General features: G+C 41.4%; 1 protein-coding gene across 1 annotated transcript in view; it reads right to left on the bottom strand.

Annotated features, from left to right (window-relative positions):
* LOC126428328 (synaptic vesicle glycoprotein 2A-like) overlaps window positions 1-15,899 on the bottom strand; it is a 781,198-nt gene that overhangs the window by 111,687 nt on the left and 653,612 nt on the right. The window contains exon 6 of the mRNA XM_050090263.1: window positions 14,338-14,579. Within this exon, the coding sequence (XP_049946220.1) occupies window positions 14,338-14,579 (242 nt within the window). The remainder of the gene's footprint in view (window positions 1-14,337; window positions 14,580-15,899) is intronic.

Here is a 15,899-nt window from a genome sequence, read left to right as displayed (position 1 = left end):
CTGAAGTCATACTTGTTATTTAGTTTAAAATTCCATGACATGCATACAGCTGAAAACAATCCCAGTAAATTACAAAATGTAACTTCAACTTTTGGTATTACCAGTAAAATTGTAGCTTGCACTTCAGATCATGTACCTAATATGGTGAAGACTGTGATGTGCAAATCGTGGCACGTACCTTGTTTTGCACACACACTGAATTTAATTGTGCAAGCGAGCCTTGAACCAGCTACAGACAGAAGGGCAAAAGTGATGTCAATAGTGCAATTTTTCAAAAGAAGTCCTCAAGCTCTTGAGAAATTACACAATATTCAGAAGCAAATGGGCTTCCCTATTTCAACAGCGAAACATGATTGTCCTACGAGGTGGAATTCCACGTATGAAATGTTTGACAGGCTTTTGAAAATCAAAGAACCTTTGCAAAGCACCTTCGCCATCCTCCGAGTGGATTCACAGACAAAACCGTTCAATGAAGTATGGTCAGTTATTGAAAAATCTTGCGAAATATTATCGCCTTTTGAGCAAGTAATAGTAGAAATCAACAGCGTAAGAAGTGTAACCTTGTCAAAAGTTCTCTTATTAAGCAAAAGTTTACAAAGTCATTGTCTGAGACTGAAAATCTTAGGTTGCAGCAATGAAGCCATTAATACAGTAACTGCTAAAATTTAGGATGGAATCTGTACCAGCTTCGTTCAAAAGTCTGCAGATACAACAATTACTTGTGAAGGAACATTATTGGATTCTCGATTCAGGGACCATGGACTTCCAAAACCTGGGCATTGGTTACAAGAAACAAAAGATGCCTTAATTAACAAGTGCTGTGCAATACTACATAAACCCACTCGGTGTTTTACAGACAGTCCACTACCAGCCAAACCAGTTGTGGTGAGCACATTCAGCTCTAGCAAATGCTTCAAGTGGCTCTGAGCACTATGGGACTTAACATCTGAGGTCATCAGTTCCCTAGAACTTAGAACTACTTAAACCTAACTAACCTAAGGACGTCACACACATCCATGCCCGAGGCAGGATTCGAACCTGCGACCGTAGCGATTGCGCGGTTCCAGACTGAAGCGCCTAGAACCACTTGGCCACACCGGCCGGCTCAGCTCTAGCAGTGGCAACATTTGGCAAGAGTTTGACCAAGCTGGAAGACGGTTGATCCAAAGTATACACAGTCCACGTGCTGCAAGTATAGTCGAGCTTGATAAATATATGTATCAAGATGACGCTGACACACGTATCACAAGATCCATTGCTGTGACGGAAAGAAAACCATGTTGTTTCCTACGCTGTTTGAAATAATGAAACGACATCTTTGTATTATGGCCACCTCTGTTCCATGTGAGCGCCTATTTTCAAAGCAGGGGTAAACAATAATAGACAGACGATTCCGTCTTTCAAGCGAAAAAGCTTCAAAAATGATATTTCTAAATTACAACTTCGAATAGGCACAGTAGGTCTACTCAAAAATGAAACAGTAAAATTTCAGTTGATTTTGTTCTTCTCTGGACAATGTGCCCTGAATTTGTATTTGACTGCAATTTGTTTAGTCCACTAAATCTTATATGTAGCTACCTTCAAGCATATTTTTCTCACATTTGTTGCCCACAGAAGACACGTTTTTGCTCACCATTTAGTGACTTTAATTTTTTTGAGTATGTTTATTTATTCATGTGTTTCAGGACAATTATCTGATTTATATATGTCGATGTTTGTATGTTTATTTTTGTAAATGTGCTATGTTTGGATTTTTCTCAATACAGGCATCTTAATACTTGTGTATCATTAATAATTCTCAGGCAAATCAGCAATGGTAGTTTGATACTTCTGTTTTTGGCGTCCTGATACTGTGATAAAAACTGCAATACAACAGCAACTTAACTTCATCTCTAATTTCCAGGGGAAGTTTATAACAAAATGGTAATACATCTGCTTGCTGTGAGTACTTGAGGGAATACATATACCTATACATCAAACAAACTTCTTTAGCAAGAATTGTAAGTGGTTTGGAGCCAGATCTGACATTATACTGGCATCACAAAGGCGTTACACTGTACGACTTGGTTTAAATTTTAGTCTGGATTTTATACTTCAAGGAAACATACCGATCTCTGCATTACTTTGAAATGTTTTAACATGTTTTCCAGTTCTATCAAGTGTACATAAATGAGCTGTACCCAGCCGACTTGTGAATGTTTGATGAAAAGCTGCCATACTTGACCATTGTGTTACATGCTCCAGTCTGTTACGATATTTTTTGATTTGTGTGCATGTCACTTTGCAGTCCTCTGCCTCGCGGAGTGGCTGTGCGGTTTGAGTCGCCCTGTCACGGATTGCGCGGCCCCTCCCGCCGGAGGTTCGAGTCCTCCCTCGGACATGAGTATGTGTGTCGTTCTTAGTATAAGTTAGTTTAAGTAGTTGTGTAAGTCTAGGGACCGATGACGTCAGCAGTTTGGTCCCTTAAGAAGTCACACACATTTGAAGATTTGCAGTCCTGCTCTGTGTGACAAATTAACCGTGAGTAAAATTTAACCGTGAGTAAGAAATGTGAATCATCCACAAGGAGTGCTATACTTCAAGGACCACAAGGGAATAGTTGAAAAATAATAGTGATTCAGTATTTGACTTGCAAAGTGAGCCAAGATTTTCCGGTAGGTGTATTTCATTTCTTTAATGTGTTCATTGTGCTGTTACTGATTGGTGAACATAGTGTAGACAACATATTTATCTTCTGACCAATGTCTAGAGTGATATCGAATAATCAAAATAGTTGGGAATAAAATGCAAATCACAGTTAGAGGACTTGGAAAGTTCTACAGTTGTATGTTTAAAATTAATAAATTATAAGCTTCATACAAACATCTAGAACTTTTTAATCAACGCTATAAATAAAAATATTATTCAAACTGGTTTATGACGACAATTACTGTTCTAGTTCTTTTGGACTGACCTCCAAATATTTCTCCACAATGAAGAAAACTGCTATGTTCAAGTACTCTCTAAGTTTTCTTTTGAAGTCTGGTAATGCTTCCACATACTTCACACTATTGACCTTTGAGGTATCTTTATCAGCAACTTTGTGTCTTGAAATGTTTATATAATAATTATTTTTGTTTATTGTGTGATAATTGTGCCCTTCTTTGTTTAACATAAGCACATTGTTTATTTTTAAAAACATGATCCTTCTTTATACGTACACGTAGGGAACCACTAGTATTCAGTATTCATTGAAATTATTCTTGCAAGATAGTCTGGGTAACAGCCGAGCAATACATCTTACTGATATCGTTTGATGTTTTATAGCCTGTTTCTATATGTATATTCGCTGCTCTGATCCGTATAATTATGCAGTATAACAAATGCGACTGAATTAAGACCACTGGACTGATTAAAAAAAATCATTTTTCTGTCATTTAATTCCAAGTTTACAAGAATCAATTGCTTCTGGCAGCTGCCAATAGGAAGAATTTGTAAAAGCACTTTTCTAGGTATAATTCATGCTGGCAAAATGGTGCGAACAGGTATGTGACCCTATTGTTATGTTACCATCCAGTCACTAAATAAATGATGGATAAAGTATTGCAGACCTTATGGGCATAACTTCTTAATTCAGTGCCTCTATTTAGAGAATGCTATCTCAATAAATTGTATCTCATGATGCGCCTTTTCAAGAGCACATGCAGATTATCACCCATAAAACCTATCAAAATTAGGCACTAGAATACAGGGAAACGAGTTTGGCAAGATCTGTTATGTCAAACTTACAAAAATCTGTCCTCAGCCAACTGGAAAGTCACATGACACGAAAGCAGCGCATTTGGTGCAGGAGGTACGAAACTGCCAAGACACCTGACTGAAAGTTTCATACTTTCTGCGATGATTGGCGCTCTCGCAGCTCATTTGTGTTTATGTGGCAATGTAGACATTCAAGATGATATAATCTGTAGGCCTATACGACTACAAAGGATAAGCTGTTTCATTGTTTCTAAGCACTACATTGTACTGTTTCATTTGTTTTAAAACAAATACATGTTTCGGATTCCACATCTCTACTACCTTGGGCTTACCTCACCACAATTTCAATTGCTGTTTCCTCTTATGTTTGAGTTTAAATATTTCTTAAAGGCAATTATTCGCCTTCCAAAAATTAGTGACGAGATAATACCAACAATGACGACCGATGGATTAATGTGGCGTACATTACTGAAATTAAGTTTATATAAGCGACAGCTGACGCCAACTGAATGGGCACAGATTAATTTCGTGATCGATAATAACTTAACACATTCCCGGGGAATCTGAGACACGTACCTATTAAGGCTTTAAGTGATTTATTATGAAATAATATCTGCAGTTACATTATGTGAGCTCACTGATATAATTTTCTTGTCGTCGTAGCTCGGATATACAGTTAGCGCCACACAGCGGTGTTTGCGCGAATTGCTTGGCTCTTAATGCAACGGCGCTAATAATTCAGCATATCGGGTGGTAAGGCAGTTCTAGTGACTGCGATGTAAACACTAAAAATGCGGCATTTGACGTGGCAGTGAACGTTATACGTTATGTTATTCACTCTTGTGAGATCGTAATCGATATATGATGCACAAATTGCGTCGTTACCTTTAGCTTCATTTGTATTTCACTACTCGTTATTTTCCATTGGTAATTTCTTTATCAGTCATCGTCTGCTGACTTCAACGGGTCATTTGAATAAACACTCGCATACACACATGCACACACAAACTTGCATGTTTTCTGTTAATTCTTAGTTGTTTCTCTATATAATTTCTAAGTTAGCGCCCGCTGCTTCACTCGGGTAGACTGTACGGACTGCAAAGAATTCTTTCTCTCTTTAACCGAAATTTTATGTTGTTGACAAACTGTAAATCTAAACTTTTCACGCTACGTAAGGCTACTGAAGCACGGTCTTTTCCGAATGTACTTCTGACCATAAAGCGATTCTGGTTGCTAGAGCTCAAGGTTTTGATTAATCATGCCTTTTGCGTTCCTGAGGTGAGATTTCAATAGAAACTTTCATTCCCTAATACATATTTCTTTACATTCAACAGAGAAGTGAAATACTAGTTTTCATAGATATGGTTTTAAATTTTAAAAAAAGAAATATTTTCTTAAAATAAAATTATAAACAGCCGACCAGTTGCAATGGATAAAGAAATTCTTTACCTAGGCTTCGACAAATATAAATTTGTCTTCTTCAGAAGGTAACCTAAGGTCAATGAACATCATAGCTTAGATAAGAAAAGTATGAAACTTATAAGCCAAGAATAAATTCTAAGACAAATTAGAGAACTCTTGCATTACAGAAGTATGATAACGACGACTGGTACTTACAATTTTACATTAGTAAGGACTAATGTACCATCGCCGTTTTTACAATTGTCGGAATAGATCCATGTGCCAAAAAAAAAATATAGCCCTAGAATTAGGGTTTGTCACGTTAATATAAAATAGCTCATGGAGCTTGCAGAGCTCACAACCGACTGAGTGTAATCGGCGAGCGTAGTTACTCTGAAAACAGGGCAGGTGGCGCTCGCGCCGAGAAACATGTGACAATTGGCGTACAAAGGCAACGTTTAAATTATCAGTATTAATAACGTCCTTAGGCAGAATAACAATAAAAAAGGAAGGAAATTAACACTCCGTTACAACAGTATGGGAGCATTGGTACAAATAATGTAGTTATACATTAACGTGACAAACCCTGCAGGCGACGTCGTTCTGTTGGCATGGGCACTCGGGTCGTTCGTCTGCTGCCATAGCCCAGTAAAGCCAGATTTCATCTTATGTCCCGCCTCGATTTCTGCGGTTGTTTCCCGAAATGTTGCTTGTCTGTTAGCACTGGCATGTCTAAGCAAAAACCCCTGCTGACGGTCGTTAAGTGAAGGCCGTCAGCCACTGCTTCGACTGTGTGGGAGGTAATGCCTGAAGTTTAGTATTCTCGGCACACTCTTGGCACTGTGGATCTCGGAATACTGAATTTCGTAACAATTTCCGAAATGAAAAGTACCAAGCTTCTAGCTCCAACTGCTACTCCGCGTTCAGAGTCTCTGAACTGCCGTCGTGTGGCCATAATCGCGCCGGAAACCTTTTCACGTGAATCACCTGAGTACAAAAGACTACTTCAATACACTACCGTTTTATTTGTATACTATCTGTACGCTGTAATATAGCCATCTGTATATGTGGATACTGTTGTCCCATGACTTTTTTCGCCTCAATGTACATCTTTAAAGCGCATGTAGTGAATAAGAGTCAATGGAAATTAACGAAATTTACATTTTTAAGTTTATTGTGGAAATACGGCCCGCACATCTCTGTGTACAAATTACGGAAAATGCGCTGGTATAGCTAGGATTACGCTAAAAGAGATATTTAGCTTCTGGACCCTATTTATAGATCAGTTGCCTGATATTTTAAACATTTTTCGACTGTGGGCTCAGCAACCGTGTATGCAATTATATAAAATGTAATAGTCAGCCAACCGGTTACACACCATTTTTTAAAAAACGCATTAACCAGGTTTCGGTAGTTCTAAGACTATCTTAATCATAATGGTAAAAGTTGCCTTGAAAAATATATAAGGTATAAATAATATACATAAAGTAGATAATATGTGAAAATTCTCAACTAAAACCAGAAAACTGTACATGCGTGAAATCCCTTAACAACATCGTAATTTCAGCACCAGGGCTCTCGTCAAATGACATATTTGTGTTCCATGAGTTATTTTTCATTATGATTTTTATTCTTGACTCATGGAACACAAACATGTCATTTGACGAGAGCACTGGTGCTGAAATTTTGAAGTTGTTATGTGATTTCATGTAATTTCAGTTTTCTGGTTTTAGTTGAGAATTTTCACACATTTATCTATTTTATGTGTATTATTTATATCTTATATATTTTTCTAGGTAACTTTTAACATTCTGATGAAGATAGTCTTAGAATTATCGAAATCTGGTTAGTCAGTTTTTTTAAAAAAATGTTTGCATCCGGGTGGCTGACTATTACATTTTATATGATCAGTTGCCTATTAAGAAAATACGTTATTAAAAAAAGTTAACAAAACCAAGTGTATTTTCTTATCTTTTCTGGTGGGCTCTCGCAGGAGAGCTTCTGTAAAGTTTGGAAGGCAGGGGACGAGGTACTGGCAGAAGTAAAGCTGTGAGGACGGGGGCTGAGTCGTGCTTGGGTAGCTCAGGTGGTAGAGCACTTGCCCGCGAAAGCCAAAGATCCCGAGTTCGAGTCTCGGTCTGGCACACAGTTTTAATCTGCCAGGAAGTTTCAACATCGCTCGTGTACAACTCAGCTTGCCCTTTTCTCACATGATACACTGAGAACTGCGGATGAAGTGCAACAGGTAGATTCAAAATTTCTAGATTTTCAGAAAGATTTTGACAAGGTGGTCTATTGCAAACTGTCAACAAAGGTACGAGCACATGGAATACGTTCACAGACATGCGAGCGGCTCAAGACTTCTCAAATAATAGAACCAGGTATGTTGTCCTCCACGGCGAGTGTTCATCAGAGACAAGGGTACCGTCAGGTGTGCCCCAGGGAAGTGTGACAGGACCGCTGTTGTTCTATATACATAAATGATCTGGCAGACAGGGTGAGCAGCAGTCTGCATTTGTTTGTTGATGATGCCGTGGTAACGATAAGGTGTCGAAGTTGACTGACTTTAGGAAAACAGAAGACAACTTAGACAAAGTTTCCAGTTGCTGTGACGAATGACCCTAGCTAGTCCTACATGTGGAAAAATGTAAGACAATGCAGATGAGTAGGAAGATCAGATCTGTCATGTTCGGATACAGGATTACTAGCGTCCTGCTTGATACAGTCAAGTCGTTTAAATATCTATGCGTAACGTTGCAAAGCGATATCAGATGGAACGAGCATGTTCAAATGGCATTGAGCACTATGGGACTTAACATCTGAGGTCCCCTAGAACTTAGAACTACTTAAACCTAACTAACCTAAGGACGTCACACACGTCCATGCCCGAGGCAGGATTCGAACCTGCGACTGTAGCAGTTGCGCGGCTCAGGACTGCTGGAACGAGGATGTGAGAGCTTTGGTAGGGGACGGCGAACGATCGACTTCGGTTATACCGCATATAGGACGCTGGCGCAACCTATTCTTGAGTACTGCTCCAGTGTTTGGGACCCGTACCAAGGCATATTGAAGGAAGACTTCGAAGCAATTTAGAAGCGGGGTGCTAGATTTATTGCCGGTAGGTTCGAACAAAACGTAAGTGTTATGGAGATGCTTCGGGAACTCAAATGGGAAACCATGTAGGGAAGGCGACGTTCTTTTCGAGATACACTATAGTGACAGTTTGGAGCACTTCATTTGTAGCTGAGTGCAGAACGATTGTACTGCCGTCAATATACGTTGCGGGTAAGGGCCACCAAGATAATATACAATAAATCGGTCTTCATACGAAGCCGTACAGACAGTCGTTTTTCTCTCGCTCCATTTGCGAGTGGAAGAGAAAAGGAAACTACATGTTGTGGTACATGGTACCCTCCGCCATGCACTGTACTCTGGATTGCGGAGTATCTATGAAGGTGTAGATGTAGATGTAAAGTGAACATGCCGCGATTGCTGCCGCCTCTCAATCCCCCCTCTCACTGCAGCTCACTCTATGCACTATTCTCATGCTGCGTCATTGTCATGTTGCCGTCCAGCGCCATCTGTTGGCCGGTTTTTGCACTCGTTTTTTGATTTCAATAAAACCCCAAGTCATTTCAGAAACGATTGTCAAGTTTTGTCTCTCTACCTGCGTTATTACGTGAATTAATGCCTTTTCAAATGTTATCGAACCAGCCGGCCGGTGTGGCCGAGCGGTTTTAGACGCTTCAGTCTGGAACCGCGCGACCGCTACGGTCGCAGGTTCGAATCCTGCCTCGGGCATGGATGTGTGTGATGTCCTTAGGTTAGTTAGGTGTTAGTAGTTCTAAGTTCTACGGAACTGATGACCTAAGATGTTAAGTCCCATAGTGCTCAGAGCCATTTGAAGTATTTTGTTATCGAACCTTTGGGTCATCCTGTACTTTGATACACATAAACAACAAATAAATACGCATAATATAAGGTTAACCCCCCCATGAACCATGGACCTTGCCGTTGGTGGGGAGGCTTGCCTGCCTCAGCGATACAGATGGCCGTACCGTAGGTGCAACCACAACGGAGGGGTATCTGTTGAGAGGCCAGACAAACATGTGGTTCCTGAAGAGGGGCAGCAGCCTTTTCAGTAGTTGCAGGGGCAACAGTCTGGATGATTGACTGATCTGGCCTTGTAACATTAACCAAAACGGCCTTGCTGTGCTGGTACTGCGAACGGCTGAAAGCAAGGGGAAACTACAGCCGTAATTTTTCCCGAGGACATGCAGCTTTACTGTATGATTAAATGATGATGGCGTCCTCTTGGGTAAAATATTCCGGAGGTAAAATAGTCCCCCATTCGGATCTCCGGGCGGGGACTACTCAAGAGGACGTCGTTATCAGGAGAAAGAAAACTGGCGTTCTACGGATCGGAGCGTGGAATGTCAGATCCCTTAATCGGGCAGGTAGGTTAGAAAATTTAAAAAGGGAAATGGATAGGTTAAAGTTAGATATAGTGGGAATTAGTGAAGTTCGGTGGCAGGAGGAACAAGACTTTTGGTCAGGTGATGACAGGGTTATAAATACAAAATAAAATAGGGGTAATGCAGGAGTAGGTTTAATAATGTATAAAAAAATAGGAGTGCGGGTTAGCTACTACAAACAGCATGGTGAACGCGTTATTGTGGCCAAGATAGACACAAAGCCCATGCCTACTACAGTAGTACAAGTTTATATGCCAACTAGCTCTGCAGATGATGAAGAAATTGATGAAATGTATGACGAGATAAAAGAAATTATTCAGGTAGTGAAGGGAGACGAAAATTTAATAGTCATGGGTGACTGGAATTCGTCAGTAGGAAAAGGGAGAGAAGGAAACATAGTAGGTGAATATGAATTGGGGGGAAGAAATGAAAGAGGAAGCCGCCTTGTAGAATTTTGCACAGAGCATAACTTAATCATAGCTAACACTTGGTTCAAGAATCATGAAAGAAGGTTGTATACCTGGAAGAATCCTGGAAATACTAAAAGGTATCAGATAGATTACATAATGGTAAGACAGAGAATTAGGAACCAGGTTTTAAATTGTAAGACATTTCCAGGGGCAGATGTGGATTCTGACCACAATCTAGTGGTTATGAACTGCAGATTGAAACTGAAGAAACTGCAAAAGGGCGGGAATTTAAGGAGATGGGACCTGGATAAACTGAAAAAACCAGAGGTTGTAGAGAGTTTCAGGGAGAGCATAAGCGAACAATTGAAAGGAATGGGGGAAAGAAATACAGTAGAAGAAGAATGGGTAGCTTTGAGGGATGAAGTAGTGAAGGCAGCAGAGGATCAAGTAGGTAAAAAGACGAGGGCTAATAGAAATCCTTGTGTAACAGAAGAAATATTGAATTTAATTGATGAAAGGAGAAAATATAAAAATGCAGTAAATGAAGCAGGCAAAAAGGAATACAAACGTCTCAAAAATGAGATTGACAGGAAGTGCAAAATGGCTAAGCAGGGATGGCTAGAGTATAAATGTAAGGATGTAGAGGTTTGTCTCACAAGGGGTAAGATAGATACTGCCTACAGGAAAATTAAATAGACCTTTGGAGAGAAGAGAACTACTTGTATGAATATCAAGGGCTCAGATGGCAACCCAGTTCTAAGCAAAGAAGGGAAGGCAGAAAGGTGGAAGGAGTATATAGAGGGTTTATACAAGGGCGATGTACTTGAGGACAATATTATGGAAATGAAAGAGGGTGTAGATGAAGACGAAATGGGAGATAAGATACTGCGTGAAGAGTTTGACAGAGCACTGAAAGACCTGAGTCGAAACAAGGCCCCGGGAGTAGACAACATTCCATTAGAACTACTGATGGCCTTGGGAGAGCCAGTCATGACAAAACTCTACCATCTGATGAGCAAGATGTATGAGACAGGCGAAATACCCACAGACTTCAAGAAGAATATAATAATTCCAATCCCAAAGAAAGCAGGTGTTGACAGATGTGAAAATTAGCGAACTGTCAGTTTAGTAAGTCACAGCTGCAAAATACTAACGCGAATTCTTTACAGACGAATGGAAAAACTGGTAGAAGCGGACCTCGTGGAGGATCAGTTTGGATTCCGTAGAAATGTTGGAACACGTGAGGCAATACTAACCTCACGACTTATCTGACAAGAAAGATTAAGAAAAGGCAAACCTACGTTTCTAGCATTTCTAGACTTAGAGAAAGCTTTTGACAACGTTAACTGGAATACTCTCTTTCAAATTCTGAAGGTGGCAGGGGTAAAATACAGGGAGCGAAAGGCTATTTACAATTTGTACAGAAACCAGATGGCAGTTATAAGAGTCGAGGGACATGAAAGGGAAGCAATGGTTGGGAAAGGAGTGAGACAGGGTTGTAGCCTCTCCCCGATGTTATTCAATCTGTATATTGAGCAAGCAGTAAAGGAAACAAAAGAAAAATTCGGAGTAGGTATCAAAATTCATGGAGAAGAAGTAAAAACTTTGAGGTTTGCCGATGACATTGTAATTATGTCAGAGACAGCAAAGGACTTGGAAGAGCAGTTGAACGGAATGGACAGAGTCATGAAAGGAGGATATAAGATGAACATCAACAAAAGCAAAACGAGGATAATGGAATGTAGTCAAATTAAATCGGGTGATGCTGAGGGGATTAGATTAGGAAATGAGACACTTAAAGTAGTAAAGGAGTTTTGCTATTTAGGGAGTAAAATAACTGATGATGGTCGAAGTAGAGAGGATATAAAATGTAGACTGGCAGTGGCAAGGAAATCGTTTCTGAAGAAGAGAAATTTGTTGACATCGAGTACAGATTGGTCAGGAAGTCGTTTCTGAAAGTATTTGTATGGAGTGTAGCCATGTATGGAAGTGAAACATGGACGATAACCAGTTTGGACAAGAAGAGAATAGAAGCTTTCGAAATGTGGTGCTACAGAAGAATGCTGAAGATGAGGTGGGTAGATCACGTAACTAATGAGGAGGTATTGAATAGGATTGGGGAGAAGAGAAGTTTGTGGCACAACTTGACTAGAAGAAGGGATCGGTTGGTAGGACATGTTTTGAGGCATCAAGGGATCACAAATTTAGCATTGGAGGGCAGAGTGGAGGGTAAAAATCGTAGAGGGAGACCAAGAGATCAATACACTAAGCAGATTCAGAAGGATGTAGGTTGCAGTAGGTACTGGGAGGTGAAGAAACTTGCACAGGATAGAGTAGCATGGACAGCTGCATCAAACCAGTCTCAGGACTGTAGACCACAACAACAACAACAACAACAACAAGGTTAACATAAAATCGATTATTTTACACTTTTTCCAGATACTTTGCTAATCGCTCGTAGTTTATCGAAAGCGTCCGGCTTACGACTTAGATCTTAAAAGAGTAGAAATTTTATATGTTTATAATTACAATTTAACAATTTTAGAAGTTTTTCCTGTACTTGTACTGTGAAACCTTGCATCTTTCCAAATTTCATGACTCTAGCTGAACGTTTCAATGAATGTATCTGCGAATATCAAAATATGCGACATAAATCGACGTATCTGTTGACTGGATTGACTTGGAAGTATAAATTTTTTACACCACCTAGGAACCGTAGACCTTAGTATGTGGCATTAATAAAATCTGTGTGAAATCTTACGGGACTTAACTGCTGAGGTCATTAGTCCCTAAGCTTACACACTACTTAACCGAAATTATCCTAAGGACAAACACACACATCCATGCTGTAACACCCCGGTTCAGTTTGCAGTGATAAAAGCTATAGAAAGAATAATTTAAAATTAAGAATAGAATTTTTAGAGGGGAAAATAGTATAGAAACAGAGTTCGGAAATTGCAGATCAAAATTATAGTATATCAGCAAGTAGTTTAATCCACGGAAGCTCCGTCATGGAGAAGGCAGTGATGTTAAACTCTTGTGATGAAAAACCGATAAAAAGGCCTGATAGTCATTATTGCGGCCTTTTTTTTCTTGATTGTTTCGTTAAAGGGCGGGGAACCCGTGTCAGTCAGGAGACAATAATTAGATTGGACTTTATTGTGTTAAGATTCACGATAAACTGTTAGAATGTTACGGAGATTAAAAGTGATGCAGTGTACGATCTCTGACTGTTGGTAGCAACGGAGTATTAAGGGGATTTTAGGACTTTAAAGCTAAATTGGAACTTTACGGACATAGAGACGGCAGAAACTCAAATTATCTGCTGGTGCGGGTGAATTCATAGGTATCGGTATTCAGATATTAACGTGTGGACTTTTGAAAGTGTCGTGTGCCGTTAGTTGCGGATTTGGACTTAGAGCGCATGCATATCGGCATTTGCGGACTATTTAGATTCCTCCAGGCTAGGGACCTTTTAAATAGACCATCACCCATCACCATCTTAATCCTTGAATACAGAGTGAAAGTGAAATACAAGTGTGTTGTACTTATTTCATTTACCTAGTACTAATCAGTGGAGGTTTTTCGGAACCAAAGCTATTCAGCAGTAAGTCAACACCGTCTAGCGGAAAGCGTAGGCATTAACTAGCACTCTAACTGAAGTGAACGTTTACTGTTTTACGGACTGCTTAATATGAACTTTTGTGACTCTTTGACGCCCCCACTCCCGCCGAAAAGTGGCGCAGGCTGTCTTAATCATGAAAGGGGAGAGTTTTAGCAGGACTAATTACTAAATAAAAGCGATATTTACAAGACTCGCAGTAATAGCAAAACACAAGGCCCACACCTCATCGGAGAGTCGTCGCTGTCACGTCGGGAAGTAAAGCCGGAAAACCTATCGACGATACGTATCTACGAGCAGACGTCGACATGGAGTACCTAATAAGGGAACCACAAGAGAGTTGGGGATGCTTCAATGCCCGAGGGAGGACTCGAACCTCCGCCGGGACCAGTCGCACAGTCCAGGACTACAGCGCCTGAGACCGCTCGGCTAATCCCGCGCGGCCATAAATTTCAACCTGATTGCCTGAGAAAAAGGATTCTTAACAGTTGGGTAGACAGACGCCTGGCAGGCAGGCAGACATACAGAAAACGAAATGATCCTATAATTTTTCCGTTTGAGGTATGGAATCCTGAGAAACAAGCTGTGCAACAATTAGGTGTCTAGAAAGTGCAGACCCGTGTTGAAACGCTTGGCTCCTGAGGACGCCAAGTAATGCTGAAGCAAGGAAGGTGCTTTTAGTTTGGCTCACTGGGTACTTCTCCGGTGGGAGGCCGCTGTTGGTGGCGAACATCTTGCGCAGGACGTCGAGCGCTTCGTCGTGCCTGCCGACAGCGAGCAGGAACTTGGGGCTTTCCGGCAGCAGCAGCCACAGCCCCAGGAAGGTGGCGGCGCTGGGAACAGCGCCCAGGATCAGGAAAACCCTCCAGGACCGCATCGTGATCCACGGCAGCGGGGCAGCCCAGGGCTGAGGAATCACCGCCCAGGCCAGTCCTGAAACGTCGAGTACTGGATCAGGAAGAGGTTCTGGGATTTGCAAACACACTGACCAAGCCAATCCTACAACACTCAGCTCTGGACCAGGAAGAGGTGACATGAGCACACAGTGTATCAGGTACAGGTGCCAGGAGCTGGACATACAGAGACCAAGCCAATGATGAAATAGCCTTGGATCAGAAAGAGACCAGAAGAGTAGATAGTGATTCACAGCAGCTGGGCTGTCCATGTTCTGCTGAATCACCATCCAAGCCAGTCCTGAAAAGTCGTCTTGATTAGTAAGTGGAGACATGAGCGACTGATACGCTCATGAAGCCAGTCCTGGATCAGAAACAGCCCTCAGGTGTGAGGGTGATTCATGGCAGTTGAGACGTCCATGTTGTGCAGAATAACCCTCCAAGCCAGTCCTGAAATGTCAAGCCCTGGACTGAGAAAAGGTGCCAGGAGATGTGTGATTACCAATCAATGCAATCTCGATATACCGGGAAGAAGCCCCATGAGCAGACAGTAATTCACAGAAGTTGGGCTGCCGTTCTGCAGAATCACTGCACAAGCCAGTTCTGAAACGTCAAATTCTGGATCAGTAAGAGGTGCCAAGAGTTCCAGATACACCAAACCAGTCCTGAAACACTGAGCTCTGGATCAGGAAGAGACCCAGAAGCAGATGGTGACTCACAGTAGTTGACGATCCTATGTCCTGCAGAATCATCACCCAAGCCAGTCCTGAAACGCCAAGTACTGGATCATAAATTGGTACTGGGAGTTGCAGTTTTAACGCTGGAATTCAATATGGTGTTGGCCCACCCGTAGCCTTGATGACAGCTTTCACTCTCGCAGGCATATGTTCAATCGGGTGCTGAAGGTTTCTTGGGGAATGGCAGCCCATTCTTCATGCAGTGCTGCACTGAGGACAGGTATCGATGTCGGTTGGTGAGGTCTGGCACAAAGTCGGCGTTCCAAAACATCCCAAAGGTTTTCTACAGGATTCAGGTCAGGATTCTGTGCAGGCCAGTCCATTACAGGGATGTTATTGTCATGTAACCAGTGCCACAGGCCGTGAATTATGAACGGGTGTTTGATGGTGTTAAAGATGCAGTCGCCAGTGGGAAGCAAGAAGGTGCTTAAAGCATCAATGTAGGCTTCTGCTGTGATAGTGCCACGCAAAACAACAAGGGGTGCAGCCCCCTCCATGAAAAACACGACCACACCATAACACCACCAACTCCGAATTTTACTGTTGGCACTACACGTGTTGGCAGATGACGTTCACTGGGCATTCACAATAACCACACTCTGCCATCGGATCGCCACATTGTG

This window comes from Schistocerca serialis, chromosome 12 (genome assembly GCF_023864345.2).
Source record: "Schistocerca serialis cubense isolate TAMUIC-IGC-003099 chromosome 12, iqSchSeri2.2, whole genome shotgun sequence".
In the NCBI taxonomy this organism is placed as follows: Eukaryota; Metazoa; Arthropoda; class Insecta; order Orthoptera; family Acrididae; genus Schistocerca; species Schistocerca serialis.
The sequence above is the reverse complement of the archived record's forward strand: the minus strand, read 5'-3'. Positions and strand labels throughout refer to the sequence as shown.